The 27224-nt window shown below is 42.0% G+C and overlaps 5 protein-coding genes across 5 annotated transcripts; 1 reads left to right on the top strand and 4 right to left on the bottom strand.

The window, feature by feature from the left end:
* The first annotated feature begins 261 nt into the window (after positions 1-261).
* On the top strand, positions 262-4880 carry LOC120286017 (probable plastid-lipid-associated protein 12, chloroplastic). The gene is given in 12 exon segments (XM_039307638.1): positions 262-635; positions 860-913; positions 1131-1205; positions 1616-1735; positions 2240-2410; positions 2412-2429; positions 2568-2651; positions 2734-2826; positions 3150-3203; positions 3284-3363; positions 4463-4570; positions 4675-4880. Coding segments are annotated over 12 exon segments (1206 nt in total). The 5' UTR covers positions 262-368; the 3' UTR covers positions 4757-4880.
* Positions 4881-6541: 1661 nt separating this feature from the next.
* On the bottom strand, positions 6542-8603 carry LOC120290894. Its single transcript, XM_039307637.1, has one exon. The coding sequence runs from the start codon at positions 8257-8259 to the stop codon at positions 6697-6699; it is 1563 nt and encodes a 520-aa protein (XP_039163571.1). The 5' UTR covers positions 8260-8603; the 3' UTR covers positions 6542-6696.
* A 1915-nt stretch (positions 8604-10518) lies between these two features.
* LOC120290739 (G-type lectin S-receptor-like serine/threonine-protein kinase LECRK3) lies at positions 10519-12017 on the bottom strand. Its single transcript, XM_039307118.1, has 2 exons — positions 12008-12017; positions 10519-11958 (listed from the first exon to the last, which is right to left on the bottom strand). Exons 1-2 carry the CDS (start codon positions 12015-12017, stop codon positions 10742-10744), a joined length of 1227 nt encoding a protein of 408 aa, XP_039163052.1. The 3' UTR covers positions 10519-10741.
* Positions 12018-12056: 39 nt separating this feature from the next.
* LOC108956741 (G-type lectin S-receptor-like serine/threonine-protein kinase LECRK2) lies at positions 12057-13304 on the bottom strand. The gene has a single exon (XM_018866614.2). The coding sequence runs from the start codon at positions 13203-13205 to the stop codon at positions 12057-12059; it is 1149 nt and encodes a 382-aa protein (XP_018722159.2). The 5' UTR covers positions 13206-13304.
* A 3520-nt stretch (positions 13305-16824) lies between these two features.
* Positions 16825-19778, bottom strand: LOC120290738 (G-type lectin S-receptor-like serine/threonine-protein kinase LECRK3). Its single transcript, XM_039307117.1, has 2 exons — positions 19742-19778; positions 16825-19386 (listed from the first exon to the last, which is right to left on the bottom strand). The coding sequence occupies exons 1-2, from the start codon at positions 19776-19778 to the stop codon at positions 16976-16978; spliced, it is 2448 nt and encodes an 815-aa protein (XP_039163051.1). The 3' UTR covers positions 16825-16975.
* Between the last annotated feature and the right edge of the window lie 7446 nt (positions 19779-27224).

Below are 27224 nucleotides of genomic sequence, written 5' to 3'. Positions count from 1 at the left end.
TAAAAATATTTTTGGAGGGCTGTCTAAAGTGCATAATTGATTTCGCCAATTAACACGATTACATTTACGAGTGCGAAAACCAAGGGATTGGAATGTAAATAAATCCCAAAAAAATGTCTTCAGATAATATTTCTCCTCCGTAACCAATCGGAACTCTTCGCATAGGCTAGTGGGCCCGGTTCACTTCCAAATCACTGCTTTCTGGTATCGATTACCCGATATCAACATAGAATCTCAACATCCACGTGTCAGGTCGGCCGACGGCCACGTGTCGCCACTCCGCCCGACGCTCCTCTCTCCGTGGGAGCGTATCCGCCAGGCCGGCACGCCTGCGAGCCTCGCAAATTTTCCTCCAACGTCTTCCTCCAATGGCTTCCCGCGTTCACGGGCTTCAGTTCAACACGGTCACGCCGTCTCCCGCACTCCTCGCTCCGCAATCCCTCGGCCGCTGCTCTCCGACGAAGTCCGTCAAGTGCCGCCGGAGCCGAGGTCGCGGCGGCCTCGTCCCTTGCCGTTCCTCTCTCGTCGGCGAGCAGCAGGAGGCCTCGCCGTTCACTGATCCGGAGGCGCAGCTCATCGAAGCTCTCATCGGCATTCAAGGCCGCGGTCGCTCTGCCACTCCGCAGCAGGTCCAGGTAATCCGCGAGTTCGGCGATTCGTGCCTCTTTCCTTGTCGAAGTCGCGTTAGGCTCGTGTTCCTCTGGCTCGATTCAAGATTGATGTGATTTTTTCATTTCTGATGGGTTTTGCTTTTTGGATTGGTAAGGTCTTACGAGAGCACTATCTACTGTTATAAAAGTTTAAGTTATTGAATAAATACGTGATTTATTATTTAGATATTATAATGGGATTTTTGCAGGATGTCGAGCGAGCAGTTGCAGTTCTGGAGACTTTGACAGGAGTGCCAGATCCGGTACATGCTTATTTTCACTTCTTTATTCTGTTTGTGCTTATTATCGGCAATGACACGCTAGTCCACTGTCGAAGAAACTTTTGCTCGGAAGCTCGAATGTAGTTTTCGACACTAAGAATGTCCATTGTCCTAGCTAGGCAGATAACCTTATTGCTTTACCGGTTTTTAAGATGATTATGCCTGTTTGGCATGTTGATATGGCGGTAATTATTTGCAGACAAGCTCCGATCTAATCGAAGGTCGATGGCAGTTGATGTTTACAACTCGACCTGGAACATCATCCCCAATTCAGGTAGTGTTTGTGCTTGGTTCTAACATGGGATGATATGTAGCTTAAACTGCCTCCATTTGCAATAGATGCACCATGAGAGCATGGTGTGTTAGTAGCCCAGTGATTTGCTTGCATAAGATGAACAGTTACGAAGAAATGCATCTTGTTTAATGTTGCTTGTTCCGACTTCCCAATTAATCTAGACTGATCTGTCCTCAGTTAGGTGCATGTCTTCATTTCTTTTCACATACTTCTAGATGTGTTGACAATCTGTATACATGCAGATGATAATTACTTAAATTGGCAAAACACAGAAGATCATAACCTGTTATGGAATTTGTCTGCCTGCCAATTTCATAAAATATCCAATTTTAAGTGTTCAAGATTTTGGATGATGTTAAGAGACTAACAGCATACCAAATCATCTGCAGAGAACATTTGTTGGCGTTGACGTGTTTAGCGTATTTCAAGAGATATATCTTAGATCAAATGATCCACGTGTGTCCAACGTCGTAGTATTCTCTGAAGCCATTGGCGAGTTAAAAGTAGAGGTATGACCTTCTTCCTTTTAGGGGCTATGAACTTAAATTTTGATCAATGACTACAGAATGAAAAGCCATCTCGACATTTTGCTAATTGTGGCGTGTAAATTACATAATAATATTCTCATTCTCGTTGTGCATCTGCTTCACAGTTTTTTGCAGCTTATCCACAAATTGAGTTGAGAATGAAACCAATTTTTTTTTTTGCCAAATTTGTGATCCTTACATGCAAGGGAAGCTTTTAGCATTTTTTCTCCTACTAAATTTATTCTTCCATGACTGGCGATTTTCTCCCTTGACATTGGAGTTGTTCTGTCATCGTGGGTGATATAAAGTATGGACAAATCTTTGGATGGCTTGTGTAAATGCAGCTTCATATGCTTTACAACTTACAGCTATGTGTTGTTATTTATCCTTCCCACCCTTTACCAAGCAATTCACTATTACATGGAAAGTGTCGTGTTCTTTCCTCCCATATTAGTTGACTTACCTTACTTAACTTTTTACCTACAGGCAGCTGCATCAATCAGTGATGGAAAAAGGATCCTTTTTCGGTTTGATAGGGCGGCTTTTTCCATTAAATTTCTACCATTCAAGGTTCCATATCCAGTGCCATTTAGGCTTCTTGGAGATGAAGCAAAAGGATGGTTAGACACCATATTTTGTCAGAATCTGGAAACCTCCCATCTCAAGAGGAAATAAGGTGAATGAGATATTAAGGTCCATATTTCGTTATTTGACTGCCTTCTTTATTAACCAGATGAGAACTTAAGGATTTGATTGGCAAAAGCCGCCATAAATTGTTCAGCTAAGGGTACGCCTTTATCGGGTTGTAGTGCAGGGAACCACCTTTGTGCTGCAAAAGCTGACTGAACCTAGGCAATTGTTACTGTCAGCTATTTCCACTGGAAAAGGAATTGAAAAGGTGAATGGAATCCAATCACCACAGAGTTTGATTGAGGAGGTTCCTGAATGTTAACTGAAATAATGCTGAATCATTGTCGTAGGCAATTGATGAGATCGCATCTTCAAGCAAGAACAAAGGCGACGGCGAGCTTGAACTTGTAGAAGGTGAATGGAATATGATCTGGAGTTCACAGGTAGCTTCATGGAAATTACTTTTACTGACTTTCATCGACTTGAATGGATTGGCACTTTGGTGCTTTGGCTATCACGTGAACCTAATGGAACGAACGTGGTGCGAGCATTGCGGCACTTTGTTTCCAGTTGGCCCTAGAATTTTTCTTTGTTAACAAGATGCCACAACCATTCCGACAAAATTATCTTGCCATACAAAACTCGAAAATTTCCAACACAGCTTCTGCAATACAAAATGCAGCAGTGTGATTTGAACAACGGTGACCTATCCTTAGTGCATCTCATTGCTTCTTACGGAGCCTAAACTGTGTATTGTGTGGTGCAGATGGAGACAGACAGTTGGATAGAGAATGCAGCTAATGGCCTTATGGGAAGACAGGTAGGTTTAAGAATAATGTCCTTTTCATAACCGTTTTAGTACGAGTCCATCACTTCTTAAGCACGTCCTGCTCTTTGCAGATTGTCAAAAAGAGTGGACAACTGAAATTTTTGGTGAACATCTTGCCTGGCCTGAGATTCTCCATGAATGGCTCATTTGTGTAAGCATCCCTCCTTCCTTTCTCTCTTGCTCTGAGGCAGGACATATGCCGTCGCACTTGGTTTCTGGTTCTTAGTAGAGAACACTATACCGAAGGCAAGGTGAAAGATATATACACCTACAGAGAATATTTATGCAATTCCTGTCTGACGGTACGAAGCAACATCCAATATATGTGCATATATGGATCACTAGACACGTTGGAATATACAAGTATCTACAACACTCTTGTACGCTTGCGCATGCGCATTCACATACGCATGTGAGCAGGTGCTCTTTGGATGCCCAGGTGATTAATAATGCCACAACCAATCCCATTACCAATTCGGAGTTAGAGGACCACCACTTGATCGTCCTTGAAGGTGGAGTAGCTAAAAATATAACCTGAAATGATTGAGAGTATGAAGCATCCAATCTTTCAAAAATGCAAAGATATCCAACAAAATTTAGTTTGATAAAAGTTCATGTATTTGTTTAACTGAAAACTTCATGATAAAAAAAAAAAAAAATTACTTTTCATGAAAAATTATTTTTAAAGAAAATTGTTAGTTTTTATTTATTTGATGATTTAGGTAAAGTGATTTCTTTCTTACTAAAAAGAGAAGTCATATTGTTTTCAATCTATGAATACGTTTTTGTAAATTGAAGTTAGAAAATAATTCTTCGGAAATACTTTCTCTTCAAACAAACGGATTCTAAATTAGAATTTTTTTTTCCTAATCTCGAGCCTAACTGGTTCTCCACCGAGCTCAGCTGAGTGGGTTATAGACGTGACATGCATCACGATACGAACGACCCCACCGGTCGCTGGATGATGTCATTGCTGCCCCCACCGCGGCTGGATGATGTCATTCCTGCTTATCGAGCATTAGAGTTTATAAGATAAATCTCTTGCTGTACGTCTTTTATTGCATTGCAAGTTAAGTTTGCTCGAGTGTTCCTGGCCCCGCAACTCGCTGCCACTCGAGGAGCGGGGGTAAGGAAGTCCTTCACATACGAACATGCTCATTGCACGAATTCATGCGCACAGTTCCTGAAACTGCACTGCAGTTTTCGCAAAATTTGAAGTCATGGCTTTAACGCATCTCATACCTTCACAGGAAATCTGGCACCAATGCGTATGATGTCACGATGGACGACGCTGCCATCATCGGAGGACCATTTGGATATCCTGTGGAAATGGAGACCAAGTTTAAGCTGGAACTTTTGTAAGACTTTGCTGTCTCCTACGTCTCTTCTAAACCTCTTGACAGCTAAAAACACCCCAGAATTTGATCCTATCACGCATGCATACCTCTCTTTTCTCTCACAGATATACAGATGACAAAATCAGGATCAGTCGGGGCTACAACAACATAGTTTTTGTGCACCTACGTGTGGATGGAACGAAGTAAATCTGTGACCATGTGCTTCCCAGACATTACATGACACAAACCAATGTATGCCTACCAGATTTACAATCACGCTGGCTAAATGTAAACATCTAATTTAATACTAGTTCATTTTTCTTCCGTTTCATGCTTGCTTGGCTGGTCCGTCCACTCCATGAATGGCAGATCGTGTCAATACCTCTACACAAGGCACCATTTAAAAATCCTGCATCGAGAACAATTCGCAACCGAGATGCAAAATGGCAAGTCCTTCCTGCAAAACCTTTAGGAAAGAGCCAACAAACTATGAATAAGTAAAAAAATATTGCTCTGACAAGAGCATGGCTGACAAAGATTAAACGCTTTCGGGCAATCAAACTCTGCATACGTACTGTGCCATGCTTGGAATCTTTTCAAACTTGTAAAATAAAGACTTCGTAAGACGTCTTGTTGCATCCCTTCCCAGAATAAGGATGAGTGACCACATATCACTTTCACACACAAATAAGTCAATTCATTTCATTTTTGCCTTTGCGAAAGAAAACCAGTAGATCTCTATAAGCAAAAGAAACTGATCCATAGAAATCCATGTTACAGGGCAAAAGAATATCAATGTAAGAATAAGTAGATAATGTTATCTCATTGACTCAATTGTTGGTTATTCTGCCTATCCAACTCAAGATAGGTTTTCAACCAAAAGAAAAGAACAACTCAGCTGGTCTGATTGCTACAACCGCATCGAGCCATCCGTAAGACAAAATAAAGCTAACTTTTAAGCAACAGTTGACAACTTCATTTGGTAGCATCTATACAAAAAGATGTGATATGAAATCTCCGGTGTTGGATACACCAACAGCAAAAGAGCAAAACAGAGTTCGTCTTAACAAAAATTCTCACACATTCATCCCATTTGAGTAAAACCCTACTGCCACAAGAGAACCCAAAAAGATGACAAGACCACTACTGGCTTTCCCAAGTCTTCCTAATCTCCACAAGTCAAATTCTCTCCTTAAACAAATGCAGTCAATTGATCTCAAAATGACTCAATCAACTCAACTTATGGAGAGAGAGGAAAAGAGAAAATCCTTCCTGCCCACATTCAATCACCTACTTGCCTAGATGTGTAAAGGGTCAGCCAGAGGTGCTGAACACCATCATATCACGGGTCCCCAACATTAGGCTCAAAAAAACCTTCACCAAGAATCCTTTAAGAGCATAGATACCGTGATCTCATCACACATAAATGATCGTAAATTTGTACATATACAGCAGACTTGGGCAACACTCCATACATAAAACATCCCCATACATAAAAGGTGGCTGATTTTAACACGAAAATACCAAAAAGTACTGGATGCTCCAGGCTAAGAAGATTAAACAAAAAAAGAAAAAAATCCAACAAGGCCTCTCCTTGAAAGAGAACTACACAGTAATACAGTTAGCTTCTAATCCGATCGATGCAATCATATAGCAACTGATACAAACATCCAGACCTCAGAGGACTTGAATGAGTGAACCTCCCTCCTATATTCACATAAACTTGCACAGTCTGGTTTCAGAGATGTAAATGCATAACATATCAACAAGTAATGCAGTCCAAGAAAATGGGGTTTTAACGACATTAGAAGAGTAAAACATAAACCTACTCATACTGATCTCAAATGATTTCCAGACATAGAAGTAAGAATCCAAAAGATCACAATACTTTAGTATAAAGAAGAGAGTGAAGTAAACCAACGATGGTTATTAACTGGAGAGAACATCATAATGGCTAAGTTTGAAAGCCCATTGACCATGTTTTCACTCAACTAACAAGCAACGCCTGTAGATGCCCCAGAATTGGAATTATTTAAGGAGCACTGAGAAAGAACCTTGACACTCAACAAATTATGGCATGAGCTAACAAGCCCTTCACCAATATCAAACCTTGGAGGAGCCTTAAAATAGGTGGAAAGCTAAAAATATTATTGACCATCGCCGATGCTCTTCTCCAAAGGCGCATTTGCATCGTCCTTCTGTTCACACTCATCCCATTTAAGATTCACTTCATGTGAGACCTCATTCTCTACAACTTTCACCCCCTCCTCCCCCTCAGACTTTGCTCTTCCTGGGATGACCCCATCACGTTGTTCCTCATATCCTGACTCGTCTTCTTTTAGAATTGCTTCGTTTGAAATAAACTCTTCCATAGCAACCTCTGGAATTGCTTTATTTCCTAGTGTGGAATCATATTTCTCCTCCTTGGCATCACCATCAAACTTAACATCCCTTCCACCTACATCGCCATCCACACAATCCATGTCCTCTCCTTTGCTCACACCACCCGGAACATTAACATTGCATTCATCTTCACTCTCATTGTCAGACTCATTCTCCACTACCTCCTCGTTCACATCTTCATCCACATGGTGCTGCCTCTCCAGGAAGTTCAACCTCCTCCTCAAGTCCTCCATTTCCCTCTCCATCAAGAAGAGCCTTTCTCTCAAAGCTAGATTCTCTTCCTCGAGTTGTGCAATGTGGGTATCTTGATCATCCACCCTATTCACTAGTAAATTGTTATAATCAGAACCGTAATTGGGGTAAACCATCTCAAAGCGATTCATTTCATGATCCAGTCTGCTCATCACGCTGTCCTTCTCCTCTTCTACGTCACTCTCGCTGGACCCGTTATTTTCCTCCTCGTTCTCATCCTCCTCCTCCTCATTATCCCTGTTCTCGACCTCATTCCGTAGCCTAATGAGACCCTTCATGGACCCATACCCATCCACACCCCACTCCTCTTTTGCCATATCAACCAACACCTCTCTGGAGGGCGAAAATATCGGCGTCGGCAACACCGCTGGCGTGACCGGACACGGGGACACCATCGAGGCAATGCCGCCCGACTTCTTCGCTCTTATGATAAAAGAAGTCGTGTTCCTGGGGGCATACGGCGCAAACCGGTTATTGAACTTCTTCTTGGGATAATATTTTCTAGACTTTAGGCGATTCTGGAACTGCAAATCGGTAAGAGCAGGGGGCTGGTAGCCCATGCCACTGGCGCCACTACTCATCCCGGCATTGGGGATCGCCTTTGGGACCTTCCTCGGGTCATTCCGCTTATCATTGGGCTTCTTGCCCTTCCAATTGCTTCTACCGGGCAACGGCATCATCGGCTGCTTCAAAGCCCCGAAACCCGGGTTCATGGAGCCAAGAAACTGCACATTGGGGTCAAGCGACGGCTGCTGCTGCTGCTGCTGCTGCTGCTGCTGCTGCTTCTGCTTCTGCTTCTGAGGCCACATCTTGTAACTCCTGTTCAAACTGGGCACCTGAGATTGACTCAACATCTGAGACTGGCCCATCAACTGGGGCTGCTGATTCAGGACCTGAGGCTTGCCAATCAACTGGGGCTGGCTCATCGACTGAGACGCGCTCATCAGCTGGGGGGCCTGATTCATGATGACCTGCGGCGGAGGCGGTGGGTTCATCATCGGGCTCTGGTTCATCATCATCGGCGCCTGATTCATCAGGTGCGCCTGATCGTTCATACTCCCCGATTCAAAAAAAAAAAGAGAAAAAGAAAAAACTACCTCTTTATCCGACCACCCCTAACGAAGAACCTATCCCCCACAAAAGATCGTATTTTTACCGGAACGCCGAGACAAAGATCGCAGAGCAAAGCAACCCACAAAATCTTTCGCTCCGTCTCAAGAAAAAGCAAGAAAAGATCACGCAAGAACGTCCGAATCCTAAAGAGAGAGAGACGATTCGATGGAAGAATTCAATGTCCTCGTGCGATCTCGGGCGTGAAGGATCTGTCGTCGCGACAGATTTATTTTTTGAACGAATATTTTGAGAAGAAGTTGTCGGGACCAACGCCTTATAAAATACGAAGCGCAGACGAGCAGAGACCTGACCGACGCTGGTATTTATTGGCGAGAAAGGTAGCAGACGGACGGCCCGGATGGTTTCCTGGGACGATCGAGGGCTGATTCGGCAGCCATTCTTTTTGGGCCCGTTCCCTTTTCTGGGAAGAAAAAAGAATTTTGGGTTTCCAAAATTGGCGAAAAACCTGGATGTGATTCTCATTTTTGGCAAAACGATAATTTTGTTGCTTATATCGAATAGGAGGACCGCATCTCTGACAGGCCCAAAAGCTTTTCTTCAGTTCACAACCTTATACCGGCCCATTACCGTCCCCAGAACAACCGAGATCCGATTTCTCTCCTTCGGAATATGGTAATAGAAGACCATTCCAGGTCAAGCCTCGACAACTTCGTTTAGCGAAGTCAATCTGCAGCGGTCCTATAAAAAGCCCAAAAGACTAAATATTGAAATTTGACTTTACTTTTCTCTCTCCTGTTTAAAATATTTGTATTTTTCTGTTTGAAACCCAAGATTTTCCCATTTCTTTAGGAGGAGGCGTAAATGAACAAGAGACGTGGTCTTCTTATATTGAGATGTCCCGTAGAGCTAAAGAGAGTTATAAACCCAATTACAAGTGACATGCTTCCAAAATTTAACTAGTCAATTGAAGCTTCTCGGTTGTAGTTTCTTTCCTTGGATTGATTAGGCTTGAAAAAAGAGCTCTTCATCTGTTGAAAGAGTTCGATTATAAGAGAGAATGTCACTTTGAAAATGGTTAGCATTTTGCATTCGCTCCTTTTTAAAGTATTTCAACTCTCACCCGGGAAAATTGTGGGTTGGTGTCTAGTTCGGTTTATAACCCATTTAGTTTATGCCAACGCACCTGAATGTCTTCCGTTCCTTACAAACAAGTTTCCTAGCTTCCACACTATCAAAATTACCATGAACAGACGCCAAAATCACCACCCTATCAATTGACACAGCCAGGGTTGAAAGTACCACAGTAATTGCAGCTTGAATTTCCAATAACTCGGTGGATCATGGAGAAGGCCATCTCCACTGCCTGTCCTCAATCACATCTTCCACTCATGTATTAATTCCACTCCTTAATATACTGCGAAAAATTTCTGAAAAACAATGATCCATCTTGCCAGTAGAGCATCATTCCTTCAGCTTCAATAACTGTGCGTAAAATAGAGAGGTCTCACTCGGTATCAATGTCTTTCATATTTGTCGCCAGTCGACAGGCTGAAACTAACTTCACTTGATGTCCAAGGGAAGCCTCATCTTGCTTAAATATTTTCATTTAAATGGAGGTTTCACGAGTCGAATGTTTAATAGTTTGCCAAAGTGACCGAGCCTAGATCTTTTTCATGGACCGTCCCGTAATTCTATCTCATTTGAACTTGGGTGTAGGATGAAGTCTAAAACCCAATCTTCTTGGTAGAGTGCATCATCGCATTATGCATAGGGAAAGTAAAATTTTGTACAGTTGTTCCAAACTCCGCATGTTTTGATGTCTGGTTCCTCTATCTTGTGCAAGCTGTGGTCCAGGTGAATGCTGATCATACAGGTACAGAATCTATGCAGACCAGTGTGAGCTGGGAAATTCTCACTGTAACAACGCATTAAGCATCCCGTTCTTTTAAACCATGCAAGTTGTTTTGCACTGGGACTATAATACAGTGCTTGAGTCCCCTGCCTCTTGTCATGACAAAGTGGGAACTGGGAATCATATTTCACTCAGGACTGCTTTAATTATATCACTCATCCTCTGTTTCAAACAGACTTAGTTTCAAGTCATTGTGAACAGATTTGTTGAGTATTGGGTAATTGAGGATGCAAACGATCTTGTGCGGCAGTGTTTACTCATTTGGTCTATAAATTGAATTGCATAGTAATGCAAGTTGTACAGTTAAAAATTTTACACGACTGATTCCTCTAAGTTGCATCCTTCAGTACTACATTCATTATCAAAATAATCCTTATTTTTATTTTCTAGGATTACATATAAAATTACTGTAGTAACTTACATTGGCAACCGGAGGTTCTCCTCCTTTGTAAGTTACCCAGCAAGATGCAAAAATGTACGTAGCGAAGATAACATGTTCACGACCAGCGTGAGAAAATTGTGATTCATGGAGCATACCACTTAAGCCCTGTTCAATTTGGGTGAAGGAAAGAGGAGGTGCTGCTGTTCAAGGGGAATGGACATGGAGGGACAGGCACTTCCACTGCTCCTTCCAGCATCTGTGTCACCTTCTTCATCGTTGGCCTCAAGGAAGGGTCCTCTTGAATACACCATAACGTGATCATGACCAAATTCTTCAGCTTCACCCTGTTACTCAGACCCTCCGTGTCACCTTCAACCAGAGCATCCAGCCTTCCATGCATGAAGCAATCATAAGCCCAATCAGTCAAGAGCCCTCCCTCACTCTCTCTGCTCACCTCAGTCTTGAAACAGCTCCTGCAGCATATTATCTCCAGAAGCAACACCCCGTAGCTATAGACATCCACTTTCACACTGATGGGCAAGTTCCTGAACCATTCAGGAGCGATGTACCCTCTTGTTCCTCTTATATTCGTTTGAGTATGGCTCTGGCTCATCTTCAGGAGCTTGGCAAGTCCAAAATCAGAGATTCTCGCGTTGTAGTAGTCATCGAGAAGTATGTTCTGTGGCTTTATATCGCAGTGGATGATTTGTGTAGTGCACTCTTCATGCAAGTATAGTAATCCCCTGGCAATTCCTGAAGCAATTTGGCATCTCTGGATCCAACTGGGTTTGGATTCACCTGAAAAGAGAAGACTTGATAGTGTGCCATTGCTCAAGAACTCATAGACGAGCAACCTTTCTTGGCGTTCATCACAGAAACCAAGTAATCTAACCAGATTCTTGTGAGAGGTCTGGCCTATCACATCGACTTCTGTTCTGAACTCCCTCTCCTTGTTTTGCATCCCACTAGCTAGCTTCTTCACGGCAATTGGTGCATCGTTGGACATCACCCCTTTATAAACAATCCCGAAAGATCCCCGGCCTACCTCTTCCTTGAACCCATCCGTGGCTTGGAAAAGCTCTTGGTAAGTGAAATAACGCAAATTTGATTCCACGAAGTTCTCTTTGGTGGATATATTCTTGAGCTTCTTGCGGTAGACAAAGAAAAACCCCCAAGTGAGAGCACCGATGAGTAGAAAATTGACGGACACAGAAGTTGCGAATAGCACTGATCCAACGAAAATCAAAATTCTATGATCGTGGTCTTTTATCCTTCCCTTTGGGATTGGATATTGGGAATCGTTTGTAAGAGTTGAGTCACGCTTCGGGACTTTGATTAGGAACTTTCCTTGCAAGTTAGGATCAACTCTTCCGTTGGACAGGGAAGCTTCTTTTTCCAGCAACTGTCGCCATCTCTGAAACCGGCAGCCGCACACATGCAGTCATGCAGGCATGAGTTTCTGCATTCGTCTTCAGAGAAAGGCTTCAGCAGGGCATAATCAGACGTCGCCAACCCGTGTGCTCTAGCTCTACGAAAGTGTAAAGATCCTCTATGGAACCTTGCTTCAGCTTCTTTTCATCTTCCTCACAACTCAGTGTGAAGTTAGGTGTGCAACTGCCATACTCATCGTTGGGGTCAAGCAAAGTGTATTTTTCGGGGCAGCCACATTTCGGCCTGTTATTGTTACCCAGGGAACAAATACTGTTGTAGCCACAAACACCAGAGCCGCGTGGAGCAAGAACGGCAGTGCATATATTTTCAGGTTCAGACCACAGAGAGATCCAGGTTCCATTAGAACTAGAATTCTTGGGGTGTACGTATTGAGTCAAAACCCCATCAAAGCTCAGCGTAATTCTAGAGTAAAAATCTGATGCTGAAGGTACTTTCACCTGTGAGAGGTAAACTTTATCGCCATTTTCTCTCAGAACAAATGGAGAAGCTGAATTGTCGAACACGACTTCTTTCCCCGGGCTCGACTTGTTCGAATCTCGGGCAGTTCCAGTGCTGTAATAAGGTTCGTTTGCATAACTGGAAGGCAGGTTTATGGTGTTGAGTACGAGGTCTCCGCTGTCCAGCATCTGAAGCTGGAATTTTCCTCTGGAAAAGCTTCCTTCTGATTGACGAGAGGAAAGGTACTTCTTTTTTCCCAGCGTTTGTGAAGGAAGCAATGTGTCGTCGGGATCTTCAAAGCTTTCCCATAGTTTCTCCAAATTTGAACCGAGAATAATAAAATTGCCCGTGTCGTTGAAGGTAGCATGCGAGATAGTACCGACGATGTTCTCTGATTTCCACAATCTTTCTCCTCGTGGATCAGTGAGAACCAAGCCAAGGTCGGAAGTGAACTCTAGCTTCGAATTTTCAGGTGCAGGATGATCTCCATTTGCGAACCAGACAATTGTTCTCGAAGGTATCTTGTTATACCAAATGGAGAGCAAGAAGACCTCACCGGGGTTGTCGGGGTTGGCAGGTAGCGTACGAAAGCCGAATGCAAAGTCCCCGGAAGGTGAAAGCCATGAAGAGTTGTCCTTTTTCGCGGTCAGAGAAGATCCGATGGTTATATCACCGTCCGCTTGCGCTGGGGAAGGAATTAGCAGGTGAAAGAGCAAGAAACAGAGCACTGAAACAGGGGACATTTTTCAATGGATGGAGCAGCTAGGGGACTCGTAAGCTGTGAACGAAAATGTTTCGCTCAAGAGTGGAATTGCCCATGGCCTGCGAGGAGAAATGCAGGTTGTGGTTGAGTTTAAAGGAGTGGAGCCTTTCATGATCGTCTTAAGTCAAAACAAAAGGAGTGTGGGACAAGCCTTGGACTAGCTCCTTTGGATTCCCTTCATGAGCGTGGACTAGGGTGCTCAATACGTCAATTAGTCAAAAGGGCATCACGGGCCTTTCGTGCTGTCGAGCTTTTGCATTACAGCTGGTTAAGTTTTGAGCGATGACTTGGTTGATTGGCTGTTTGAAAGTATGAACTGCAGAAATTTTTCCTAGGAACAAGTCCCATCATCAGGAATTCATGCAACTTGGAAAAGTCTTTAGAAGAAGACGCGTCGGATTGGTTATTTGGCCAAATTCGCGGCCTTCTAGACGAGCAGAGAAATATCAATTCGGCCTGTCATCTTTTAGTAGAAGTCTAACATGGCTAACGGAAATTCAATAGCTTAATGCAAAGGAAAATCAATCAATTGCCGAAACTACACGGCCTGCGTGTGTTTTTGTGCTTGGATGGGAAGTAATTGGGAGGAAAGAAGAAGGCAAAGCAGTCAACACAGAGACATGTCCTCTGTTTCTGTTTGGCAGCTCGAGGGAGATGCTCCTCACATCCATGTCAATGTTTCAATATAACGTAGAAGTAAATGAAGAAGAATGAAAATTGATAAGTATATTGAAAGTCCTTAAACTCAAAAGGAAATGCAACCGAATTCTAAAACTTTCAAAATTGCAATTAACCACTAAAATTTGTGAAATTGGTCTGATTAAATCCTTCCAAGGATTGTATTTTTAAAGTTTGAGGACTTGATTGTGCTTTCATGATTAATTTTAAGATTTAACTGAATTTTTTGAAATTTTTAAAATTCATTTGTACTTTTGTAAATAGTTTTAAAATTTTCAATGTATTTATCTCGAATCAAAATATACCACTATAAAATTTAGGACATATTCCCTTTGATGGGTAGGAAGCGCCTATTCGAGGCATTGACTTCAGGATTTAAGTCTGGAGGAGCAAGATGAAAAATAGTGCCCTCAACATGTTCCATCAGCTAACTTACTTTTTATATCTAGGGTCCAGGAACCGCAGAGCATCTTAATCACGGATTGTGTTCGGCAAACGCATTCATCAGCATAACGCCTTTCAATTATTCATTTCACCTCTCTGAGGCTGCTAGTGCCTTTATTTACAATCTCATAAGGGTTGGTTGAGCACGCATGTGAGGGTCAAAAGAGAATTACACTCGCTGATCTGAGTTCTTAATCTCACGAAGGCACATGCAGAAGCAGAGATTTGAAGGAAGAATTTGCACTGACAAAGCCCTTGGGGGCATTTCATTAACTTGCAGTTTCCATTGAGAGAACATGAAATTGGAAAAACAATTGTGAAGCAATTTCTTCACTGCCTGCCTAGGATAAACTCCGGGCAATCTGTGTATAGAATTCTCCGTAATTCCCGCTAAATTATCATGTTTCAGACTACAGAAGAATTTTAAGAATCAGAGACTTCGAGTAGAAAGAATGTGAGAAATGGCACAGAAACAGCCAACTTTGCCATGCCGTGCGTCACGGCACCACCTTGATCCGACAGCTGACGTTAACACATTTTAGTTCGACAATGTAGAGCATCTCTTGATCGGACGATCGATGATCAATCTCATTGATCTATCGGTTGATAGCTTGCATAACAACTTCTCCGTGCTTTGCACCAGGACACTGCCTTGATCTGACGGTTGTTAGCTGGCACTGCTATCTGCCACGCTTTGAATCGCGGCACCGTAGTAAAGACCCGTGTAATAAACTAAAAGTCCTGAGGCATTACATAGAGTTCTTCCCTGCGCTACCATCAAGAAAAATAAGGTTTTGCACCTCTACATAAGATGAATAAAAAGTAAACTCGTTGTGCCCTCGTTGTGCCAGTTAAAACCACAAATTTAATTTCCATGATCATCTCTAATGAGACCCTACATTTGGTTCTTATCATGGAGTTTTTAACATACAATTTTAGGTTCCGTTTTGTTTAGCGGAATATAAATAATTTATAAAATATTTTCCGAAAAATGATCGCTTGTATCACTTGGAATAATTAATTAACAAAAAATACTTTCATTATCAACAACATTTTATGTATAGAAATTTTCGTGAACGATAAAAATATTATTCTATCATTCATTCTCGTAAGTAATATAAGCGATTATTTTCAAGAAAATATTTTTCTAATCATTTATTTGCCGTAAAATAAACAAAACCTTAATTTGTGTAGAACAAGTGTTTCGTTATGTTTTTGGAGATAATAACAAGAGTTCTTAAATTTGTTACAATAACACCTTAATCCAAAAATTCTAATTTGTGCATTTAAGTACCCAAACTTGCGATATCGATGTACTTGAATCCTTCCATTAAATATGTAGGCTCTTGTTTGTTCTCACGGAAAATATGACATTTCTATAAAATGTTTTCCGATGAGTCATTTTTCAAAAAATAACAATATTTTCCAGTGTTTGATTGAGACACAAAATGAAGTGAAAAATATTTTTCGTTATTTGATCGGAAAAATCAAATGAGACTTTTCTATAAGCCAGAACTTGGCATGGGCATTGGGGTCTAAAGCCTAGATCCCTGAGTCCTGCGCATGAGCATAGGCATTGGTATTGGGCTCACCAAAACTGAGCTCGAGAACTCAATGCCCATGCCCAGCTCCCTATTGCCCCGGCGTGGGTCCACAAAGGTAAAGCCCTTGTGCTTGGTGCCTAGACCTAGGTCCATCAAGGCCGAGCTCTGGACCCCAGCCCTCGAGTTTGAGTCAGCCAAGCCCAGGCCTGAACCCAGCACTCGGGGCCTGGTCCCCTGCCAACCATCCTGCCTTCTCTGCTAATCTCATACGCCAAATTATGATGGCTTGGTTTTACCTTCATGTTCTTTGGCATTGCCCTAGTGTCACTTTAACCGAGCTAACCGAGCTAACCGAGTGACAAGCAAAAGAGGCTTTTATCTTCCTTAAAGTTGCATCAAAGTTGATCTTGATACAGTTGAGGTCGGATTTGTCTGGATGTCATGATCTATGCGTGCCACAATTTGGGCTCATCCAAATCTGTAACCAGACGTCCCGTGGCATAGTGCCATCTTGAGGATGTTAGTAAGACCACCTTATGAGGAATTGCCATCAAGAACTCGTACTTATGTTGTTCAATACAAGTAGATTTTTATACCTGAATCTCTACTTGCTTGCAAACAAACTCATGAACAAACTGGAGTTGGTTGAGTCGGCTGGTACACTAGCCGAAAGCTGAGATAGTACACGGCACAGGTCCTTGAGCTGAGGGCTATCAACCTGACCGTGACACGAGTGCTCTCCAGTCCATGACATTATGCACCATTGATCCGTAGATAACATTATAAACTTCATGAAATACTCCAAAATACAGAACAATGTCCAGTGTGACACAGAATTTCAATGTTTAACACTGGAAGTCCCACATCTTAATCATTATTAGATTCAACAAGTGCAGAAAATCTATTCAAGACATACGAGATTTACAATACTCATTTGAAAAAGAACTTGCATCACTGTGTTGCACGTTTTAGAGTCAATACACTGCAAAGAAGACAAACACTTCAAGCTGCAAAACAAGCGGTGGAGTATGGTATGCCCATCATAGCATAAGTAGATTAAAGTTCATAGCTTGAAGCTCAGCTCTCATTTAGGAATGATGGTGGTGCAGCTACTAAAAGCGAATGGACATGGAGGGACCGGCACTTCCACTGTTCCGTCCAGCATCTGAGTCACCTTCTTCATAGTTGGCCTCAATGACGGGTCCTCTTGTACGCACCAAAACGCAACCATCGCCAAATTCTTCAGCTTCTCCCTCTCACTCAAAGCTTCGATGTCACCTTCCACGAGAGCATCCAATTTTCCATCCATAAAGCAATCGTAAGCCCAATCAGTCAAGAGCTCTCTCTCTCTTTCTCCACCCAGTTCGCCCCCCAAACAACTCCTACAACATATTATCTCCAGCAGCAACACCCCATAGCTATAAACATCTACTTTCGCGGTGATCGGCAATCTCCTGAACCATTCAGGAGCGACATACCCTCTTGTTCCTCTGATGTTTGTGAGAGTATAGCTCTGGTCCATCTTCAGGAGCTTGGCCAATCCGAAATCGGAGATCCTCGCGTTGTAGTACTCGTCGAGGAGGATGTTCCGTGGCTTGATGTCGCAGTGGATGATCTGCATGGTGCACTCTTCATGCAAGTAGAGCAGTCCTCTGGCAATTGCTGAAGCGATTTGGCATCTTTGGTTCCAACTGGGTCTGGATTCACCAGTAAAGAGAAGGCTCCACAGCGTGCCGTTGCTCAAGAACTCGTAAACCAGCAACCTCTCTTGCCCTTCATCGCAGAAGCCGAGTAGCCTGACCAGATTCTTGTGATGGGTCTGACCGATCACATTCATTTCGGTTCTGAATTCCTTCTCCTTGTCCTGAAATACGTTAGTCAGCTTCTTCACAGCAACTGCTACATCACTAGGAATAAACCCTTTATAAACAATCCCGAAGGCTCCCCTCCCTAGCTCTTCCTTGAAGCCATCCGTGGCTTTGAAGAGCTCCTGGTAAGTGAAACACCGCAAATTCGTCTCCACTAGATTTTCTCTAAGGTTTATTTTCTCAGGCTTATTGCGGTAGATGACGCAAAAACCGAGAGTTCTCGCACCAATGAAGAGGATGTTGACTAAAACAGAAGTTCCCAAAAGCAATGATCCTGCCAAAATCCAAGTCCTGGGATTTTTCTCTTTCACCTTCAGCTCTGGGATTGGGAATTTGGAATCGTTCGTGGGAGGTAGAGGGAGGTCGCTTATCGGGACTTTGATCATGGCCTTCCCATTAAACTGGGGGTCGACTCTCCCATTGGAGAGAGGGAGCCTCTTCTTCCAGCAATTCACGCCATCTCTGTAAACAGCCGCCGCACACATGCAGTCGTGCAAGCACGAGTTTCTGCATTCATCCTCAGAGAAAGGCGCCAACATCTCATAACCGGCCGGTGGAAAAGCCGTATTCTTAAGCTCCACGAAAGCGTAGATGTCCTCGGCCGAACCATGGTTCCGCTTATCCTCATCTTCCAAACAAGAACTCAAAGTGAAGTTCGGTACGCAATTACCATGCTCATCACTGGGATCGACCAAGGTGTATCGGTCGGGGCATCTACAGTTCGGCCTGTTATTTTCTCCGAGAGTGCAAATGCTATTGTACCCACAAACTCCGATGCCATTTCTAGAAACAATGGCTGAGCATATGTTGTCGGGTTGGGTCCAGAGGATGCTCCAGTTTCCGTCAGTATTTGAGTTCCTGGGGTGCACATACTGTGTCAAAACCCCATCGAAGTCCAACGTCACTCGGAGATAAAAATCCGACGCCGAAGGCACCTTCGCCTGTGAGAGGTAAACTTCCTCGCCATTTTCCTTCAAAACAAACAGAGATCCCGAGTCACCAAACACAAGTTCTTTCCCCGACGAGGCCGATCTGTTCGAATCACCAGCAGTTTTGGTGATGTTGTACTCCTCGTTAGCATGATTGGAAGGCAGGTTTATGGTGTTGAGCACGAGGTCTCCCCTGTCGAGCATCCGAAGCTGGAATTTCCCTCTGGAGAAGATTTCCTCTGATCGACGAGAGGCAAGGAGTTCATTCTTCCCCAGCGTCTGCGAAGGGAGCAACGTATCGCGGGGGTCTTCGAAGCTCTGCCATAGTTTCTCCGATTTCGAATCAAGAATCACAAAATTGCCCGTGTCATTGAAAATGGCGCGTGAGGCATCACCGAGAATGCTCTCCGATTTCCACAATTCCTCGCCTTGAGGATCGGTGAGGACGAGCCCCAGGTTGGAAGTGAGCGCTAGTTTCGAATTTTCAGGTGCAGGACGATCTCCATTCGCAAACCAGACGACGGTTTTCGAAGGTATCTTGTTGTACCAAATGGAAAGCAAGAAGAGTCGCTCATCCTTGGCGTTGTTACCGTTGGACAATGATCGAAAGCCGAAAGCGAAGTCTCCAGAAGGAGAAAGCCATGAAGAGTTGCCATTCACGGCAGTTAGAGAAGATCCAACAGTTATGTCAGCTTGAGCTACGGAAAGAACAGGGAATAGAAAGAGCCAAAGATAGAGCATATGATGAGTCGAAAGAGGAGACGGCAATGGAGGATTTATTTGGTTATCGAACATGAAAAGTATGCAATTCGAGAATGGATTTGAACTTGGCCAGAAGAGAGGAAGAAGGTTGTGGCAAATGGAGTTTGAGATCAGCCGAGAAACGTGATGGGATATCGGTAACTCATGCAGCCACCTACTGTCCTGCATTATCATCTTTTTCTAGTCAAGAGAGCATAGACCGACTTGAGCTATTGGCTGACAACCAGAGGAAGACTCGTGAGGATTACTGTATGGAATTTAAGCACAGATGTCCTGATTAAGGTTGCAAACCTTGTCTCATGCACACGTCCCTGGCCAAGATGAACATGGTCCTTGATCAATGTACTAATTCCTTACCAAATGCCATGGTTTCTTCGTCATTTTGAATCATAGACCGATATTTTCTTTTTGTGACTGTTGGTTGTCTGAATTTCTTAGAGCGCCCGACTAACTCCAACCAACAACGGCAACGTTCCATCACACCAAAATCGGATGATTACAGGGGCAAGCAACTCCCTGGCTACCCCAAGAATCATAGGGCAGTGGTGTGTTGAGTAATAATTGTGCAGAATTCCATGACATGCGCACAAAGTAAGATACTGGAGGTAGAAAGAATGATGTACATTAAAACTATAAATTACAGATATTTTTCCTCATGACAAGTTCTGAAATAAGAATTCATGCAACTTCGAAGGAGACTCGACCTCATTCAGCTTCTCATTTTTTAGGAGAATTTTAACGTGCCAAACAGAAATCCAAGAGTTTAATGTGATGGAAAAATGGATCAGTCGCCGAAAACTACACGGCCTAGATCTGTGCATGGATGGAAGTGGTCAGAAGGAGAGGAGGGAAAGCAGTCAAAACAAAAAGTTGTCATTTGTAATATGTGGTCTTTGACTTAGTCAAAAAGCTGTGGTACCAAAAAGAGGGAAAAAGTGGACATTCAGCTCATCTATGAAATGAAAAGTGGGGACGCAAGAACGGGTGGGGAAAGAAAGAAGAAGAAAAGAAAGAACAAGGAAACGTAATCGGAACCAAGTCAGATTTTTTTCTCTATGCAATGACCGGTAAGGATTTAAGTCATTTTATTCATGTATGGAGTATTATTCAGAATTAGGGTATAAATTCAAAATTATGTGGAATTTAAATTATGATGTCCGTTTTTAGAATTGTACGGAAATCATAAATTAGGGCTATTAATACCTAAATTTTAATGACCCGATCATTCATTTATTACATAAAAATTAGAGATTAATCTTTAAAACTTAAATAAAATATTAAATTGAATTTGCATATAGATCTTATGAGCATTTGCATTAATAGTTACACATGCATTGAATTAGTGGCGAGTGGACTCAAATGAAAGTTTTGAGTTTAATTGCGGATTAAACCCATGAACTAAAAGAATTCAGCCAAGCCCGTTCATTATTTGGGGCTGAAATTTTTGCGCGTTGGCACCACACTTGGGAAGATTACATTAACCGGTCGAATTTGGAAAGATTTTAGGAATATATACATGGAGGTTCACATTGAGGATTCGATTGAGCTGGTGGATATAAATTGACGGACCAAGAAAATCAAAGAAAAAAGATTGGCAGCTTCCGAGGAGGAAAGCGGAACCGGTCAATGCAGGGACCATCTTTAGGCGGGCATGGACGAAATCAAGCCAAATATATTCGTATATTGAGAAGAAGGGAAGAGAGATATGCGCATCGGTTCTTTCCACGAGCGGGCACCTTGCTGATCGAACCAAGAGGAGAGAGAGGCCAGGCCACGATATTTGAGAGAATCGATCTGTTTGCAGGTTTTCCAGCAACATCTAGCCGTTGCATCCTAGAATGCCGCCATCATTCCTGATGTGCGCTGCTCCTTCGTGGTGTTGCCCCACCGTTGATTTGCCGCCGCTCCTTCAATTGAGACCCTAAGTTTTGGGCATCAGTATGTAACACGGGGCTAAGAATAATATGATCATGGACTTTAGCAAGTCAAAGCTTGGGAATCGACGTGGAGACCGAAGGGAGCAGATTTGATCCTTTGGCCCAAGTGAAACTGAAGCGGAGTATCTGGACAAATCCGGTGAGCACCCAAGAACGCCCACACCTTGGTACACGGTCAAGACAGTGAGGGACATCAGGGAAAAAAGACAGCCCGCACAACTCGACAGAAAGTTCCCTTAATCTCTCCGGTGCACAGGGAGTCCAAGCGGTAAGGTTCAACTCAGCTCTTCCTGACGTGCCCGAGACTGCCAGCAAGCCAGCTTTTGCTTTTCTTTCGATTTTCATTATTGTAGGTCCACCGAGAGCCGTCACCTTCAAGCCCCAAACCGTGCTGAGAAGCCACGCGAGCACCACCACCCCACGGCCGTGAGTCACATCACGTCAAGGTCACCGTCATCCCGCCGAGCATCACCGTGATCCACCACCGCGATCTCCATATCCATCGTCCAAATTCAAATTCGGAAAGTCGATATTTGAGCTAGGCAACCATCTCTTGCGATTTCAATTTGAATATTTCATTATCTAATTTGATTGATTTTCGTTATCGTCATATCCAAAAGATTGTTCGTGTATCCCATGAACAAGGATAATTTCCTAATTTCACAACGTGCGATGATCAACATCGAGTTTATCTGTTTCCAAATTTGGATGGATATGGATGATATTTTGGGTTGTAGATGTTACATGTTGCTTGATTTTATTTGATTTTATGTCTATTCTTATCTAAAATGAAAATCACAAAAAGATGTAGAATTTAATTGGTGACATTGCATATCAAGATGAGATTGCATGTTTAATTTGATTATATATAATTTTTTTTAGAATAAATTTACATAGCTCTTTCAAGATATATTGCATTCTAGGTTAGAGATTACCCAATTAAGATTACATTCCAGTTTAAATTAGGATTTGGTCTAGTTTAATCCTTGAATTTAATTGGATAATATCTAGAACTAGGTAATTTAATTTGGTTATTTTCTAATTTCAATTTTCAAGAAAACAAAAATATCATGCGTGTCACTTAGAATTATTTCGCCTATTGTTTAGAAATTGCACGTTTAGGAATCATTTAAATTAAAGGGCGTTACATGTTAGAATAGTTACATAAATTTTTGCCCGTCTTTAAATTAGGTTATTTAATAAATGTCGCGTGACATATAGTTTGCATGCTAGGTTACATGTTGCATATCATTTCAGTTAGGCATCTTTATACGTCATTGCATTGCACATAGATTAGACTTCATCCAAAAAATATGAATGATTGCGTGTTAATTAAAAATTATATTTAGGATTGTTAATGTCATTCAAGGTAAGTTTTTCATCGCTATTTTTGCAATCTACTTTTGTTTTAAGACTTTGTTTTATTGAGTGTTCAATAATGATTGTGCACTTACGTGATCATCTCATATTAGAAGTAACTTAAAATCAATCCAAATTACCTATAAAACATTTTTTTGAAATAAAAGATAAAATGTACTGAAAGGGCATTAGAGAAATCTAGTATAATCAAGTCTCATTCCAAGTTGAACGTAAGTCGTGAATCAGTACGAGCTTGGGAGATGCCAAGCTAAGTTTAATTTTAGTAATCTATTAGCCAAATTCTAAATGATGAATCGAGGTTGGGTCATGGCAAGGGCATTGAAGAATTGTAAGAATTGTAAGATTTGATGAGACTCAGTTTGAAGTATAGTTTTAGATGAAGCTACGCATTGCAAATAACTTTGAATATCTTCTTTGAGCGAGCCACTTGTTGACGCATAGATGTCAATTTGCTAGCAATTAAGTTTAATTTAGCCGACTTGTAGTTGATGTAGCTTTTTTTAACATTATTTCTCGCTTATTAATAAGATTGCGTGTTCCACAGATCGAGTAACTTCCGTAATTTGGTTTTAAGCTTTCCTAGGTAAGTATCGACATCTCTTTTTCGAGTTTGTAGACTCATATTTCGGAAACGATATGGATTAGATATATTTCGAGTTTGTTATACCAAATGGAGAGCAAGAAGACCTCGCCATGGTTGTTGTGATTGGCAGGTAATGGACAAAGCCGAATGCAAAGTCCCCCGAATGCGAAAGCCACCAAGAGTTGTCCTCTTTCGCAATAAGAGAAGATCCGACGGTTATGTCGCCATCCGCCTGTGCTGGGGAAGGAATTAGGAGGTGAAAGAGAAAGAAACAGAGCACTGAAGCAGGGGACATTTTTTCAGCGGATGGAGCAACTAGGGACTCGTAAGCTGTGAACGAAAATGTTTTGCTCAAGAATGGAGTTGCCCGTCGCCTGCGACGACAAATGCAGGTTGTCGTTGAGTTTAAAGGAGTGGAGCCTTTCATGATCGTCTTAGTCAAAAGGAGTGTGGGACAAGCCTTGGACTATACTATCGTGGGGCTGGAAGTTCCTTTGGAGTCCCTTCATGACCGTGGATTAGGGTCCCCGATACGTCGGTTAGTTGAAAGGGCATCACGGGCTTTTCGTGCTGCCGAGCTTTTGCATCACAGCAGGTGAAGTTTGAGCGATGACTTGATTGACTGGCTGTTTGATAGAAGATAGATTCCAATTGAAAGTATGAATTGCAGAAAATTTTCCTGGGAACAAGTCCTATGATCAGGAATTCATGCAACTTGGAAAAAGTCTTTAGAAGAAGACGCTTCGGATGGGTTATTTGGCTAAATTCGCGCCCTTCAAGACGAGCAGAGAAATATCAATTCGGCCTGTCATCTTTTAGCAGAAGTCTAACATGGCTAACGGAAATTCAATAGCTTAATGCAATGGAAAATCAATCAATTGCCGAAAACTGCATGGCCTGCGTGTGTTTTTGTGCTTGGATGGGAAGTAATTGGGAGGAAAGAAGAAGGCAAAGCAGTCAACACAGACATGTCAGCTGTTTCTGCTTGGCAGTTTCATTAACGGAGGGAGATGTTCCTCACATCCATGTCAATGTTTCAATTTAAGTAAATGAAGAAGTATTGAAAGTCCTTAAACTTGTAACGAAATTGCAATTGAATCCTAAAACTTTCAAAACTACAATTAAGTCTTAAAACTAGTCACGAAATGCAAATGGGTCCTAAAACCTTCAAAAATATAATTAAGTCTTAAAACTTGTTAAATTAATCTGATTAAGTCCTTCCATTGATTGTGCTTTTTGAAAGTTTGAAGACTTGATTGTGCTTTTATGATAAGTTTTAAGACTTTATTGAACTTTTTGAAAGTTTTAAGATTCATTTATACTTTTGTAATAAGTTTTAAAACTTCCAATGCATTTATCCCGAATCAAAATGTACAACTATGAAAGCTAGGACATATTCACTTTGATGGGTAGAAAGCGCCTCTTCGAGGCAGCGAATTCAGGATTTAAGTCAGGAGGAGTGAGATGTAATATAGTGTCCTCAACAAGTTCCACCGGCTAACTTACTTTTTATATCTAGGGTCCAAGAACAGCAGAGCATCTTAATTGCAGATTGTATTCAGCAAATGCATTCATCAGCATAGCGCCTTTCAATTATTCAATGATCGTAGACACTGCCTGAAACGGTCTAACCTATGACAATGGCAATTTGCAACTGTATTCATTTATCATCGTCCATGGACAACTGTGCCTAGAACTCCATTCATTTCACCTCCCTGAGGCTGCAAGTGCCTTTATTTACAATCTCAAAAGGGTTGGTTGAGAACGCTTGTCAGGGTCAAAAGAGAATTATACCCGCTGATCTGAGTTCTTAATCTCACGAAGGCACATGCAGAAGCAGAGATTTGAAGGAAGAATTTGCACTGACAAAGCCCTTGGGGGCATTTCATTAACTTGCAGTTTGTACAGAGAGAACATGAAATTGGGAGAACAATTGTGAAGCAATTTCTTCACTGCCTGCGTAGGATAAACTCCAGGCAATCTGTGTATAGAATTCTCCGTAATTCCCGCTAAATTATCATGTTTCAGACTACAGAAGAATTTTAAGAATCACAGGCTTCGGAGTAGAAAGAATGTGAGAAATGGCACAGAAACAGCCAACTTTGCCATGCCGTGCATCACGGCACCACCTTGATCCCACAGCTGACGATAACACATTTTAGTTCGATAATGAGGAGCATCTCTTGATCGAACGATCGATAATCAATCTCATTGATCTATCGGTTGATAGCTTGCATAACAACTTCACCGTGCTTTGCACCAGGACACTGCCTTGATCTGACGGTTGTTAGCTGGCACTGCTATCTGCCACGCTTTGAGTCACGGCACCGTAGCAAAGACCCGTGTGATAAACTAAAAGTCCTGAGGCATTACATAGAGTTCTTCCCTGCGCCAGCATCAAGAAAAATAAGGTTTTGCACCTCTACATAAGATGAATAAAAAGTACACTCGTTGTGCCCTCGTTGTGACAGTTAAAACCACAAATTTAATTTCCATGATCATCTCTAATGAGACCCTACATTTGGTTCTTATCATGTAGTTTCTAACGTACAATTTTAGGTTCCATTTTGTTTAGTGGAATATAAATAATTTAGAAAATATTTTTCGAAAAATGATCGCTTGTATCACTTGGAATAATTAGTTAATGAAAAATACTTTCATTATCAACAACATTTTATGTATAGAAATTTTCGTGAACGATAAAAATGTTATTCTTTCATTCATTCTTGTAAGTAAATAAGTGATCATTTTCAAGAAAATATTTTTCTAATCATTTATTTGTTGACAAAACCTTAATTTGTGTGGAACAAGTGTTTCGTTATGTTTTTGGAGATAATAACAAGAGTTCTTAAATTTGTTACAATAACACCTTAATCCAAAAAAAAAAAAAAATTAATTTGTGCATTTAAGTACCAAACTTGCAATATCGATGTACTTGAATCCTTCCATTAAATATGTAGGCTCTGTTTGTTCTCGTAGAAAATATGACATTTCTATTAAATGTTTTCTGATGAGCCATTTTTCAAAAAATATCAATATTTTGTAATGTTTGATTGAGACCTAAAAATAAAGTGAAAAATATTTTCCGTTGTTTGATCAGAAAAATCAATTGAGACTTTTCTATAAGCTAGGAACTTGGCATGGGCATTGGGGTCTGAAGCCTAGATCCCCAACTCCTGGGCATGAGCATGGGCATTAGTCTTCGGCTCACCAAAAGTAAGCTCAAGAACTCAATGCCCATGCCCAGCTCCCTATTGCCCCGGTGTGGGTCCACAAAGGTCAAGCCCATGTGCTTGGTTCCTGGACCTAGGTCCATCAAGGCTGAGAGCACTTGAGTTTGAGTCAGCCAAGCCCAGGCCTTGAACCCAGCACTTGGGGCCCGGCCCCCTGCCAACCATCCTGCCTTCTCTACTAACCTCATACACCAAATTATGATGGCTTGGTTTTACCTTCATGTTCTTTGGCAGTGCCTTAGTGTCACTTTAATCGAGCTAACCGAGCTTCTCTTGTGACAGAAACAGAAGAGGCTTTTATCCTTCTTAAAGTTTCATCAAAGTTGATCTTGATACAGTTGAGGTCGGATTTGTTCGGATGTCATGATCTATGCGTGCCACAATTTGGGCTAATCCAAATCTGTAACCAGTTGTCCCGTAGCATAATGCCATCTTGAGGATGTTAGTAAGACCACCTTATGAGGAATTGCCATCAAGAATCGTACAAATGTTGTTCAATACGAGTAGATTTTTATACCTGAATCTCTGCTTGCTTACAAACGAACTCATGAACAAACTGGAGTTGGTTGAGTCGACTGGTACACCAGCCGAAAGCGGAGATAGTACACGCCACAGGTCCTTGAGCAGAGGGCTATTAGCCC

Source organism: Eucalyptus grandis, chromosome 2, assembly GCF_016545825.1.
Source record: "Eucalyptus grandis isolate ANBG69807.140 chromosome 2, ASM1654582v1, whole genome shotgun sequence".
In the NCBI taxonomy this organism is placed as follows: Eukaryota; Viridiplantae; Streptophyta; class Magnoliopsida; order Myrtales; family Myrtaceae; genus Eucalyptus; species Eucalyptus grandis.
This window is presented reverse-complemented; position numbering and strand designations above follow the sequence as displayed.

Bases quoted from the DNA above. Each gene is read 5' to 3' on its own strand.
- LOC120290894 (XM_039307637.1), bottom strand. From the start codon at position 8,259: ATGAACGATCAGGCGCACCTGATGAATCAGGCGCCGATGATGATGAAC.
- LOC108956741 (XM_018866614.2), bottom strand. From the start codon at position 13,205: ATGTCCCCTGTTTCAGTGCTCTGTTTCTTGCTCTTTCACCTGCTAATT.
- LOC120290738 (XM_039307117.1), bottom strand. From the start codon at position 19,778: ATGTTCATCTTGGCCAGGGACGTGTGCATGAGACAAG. The intron at 19,387-19,741 runs GTTTGCAACCTT...TTCTTTCCGTAG, and splicing joins GGACGTGTGCATGAGACAAG to CTCAAGCTGACATAACTGTT.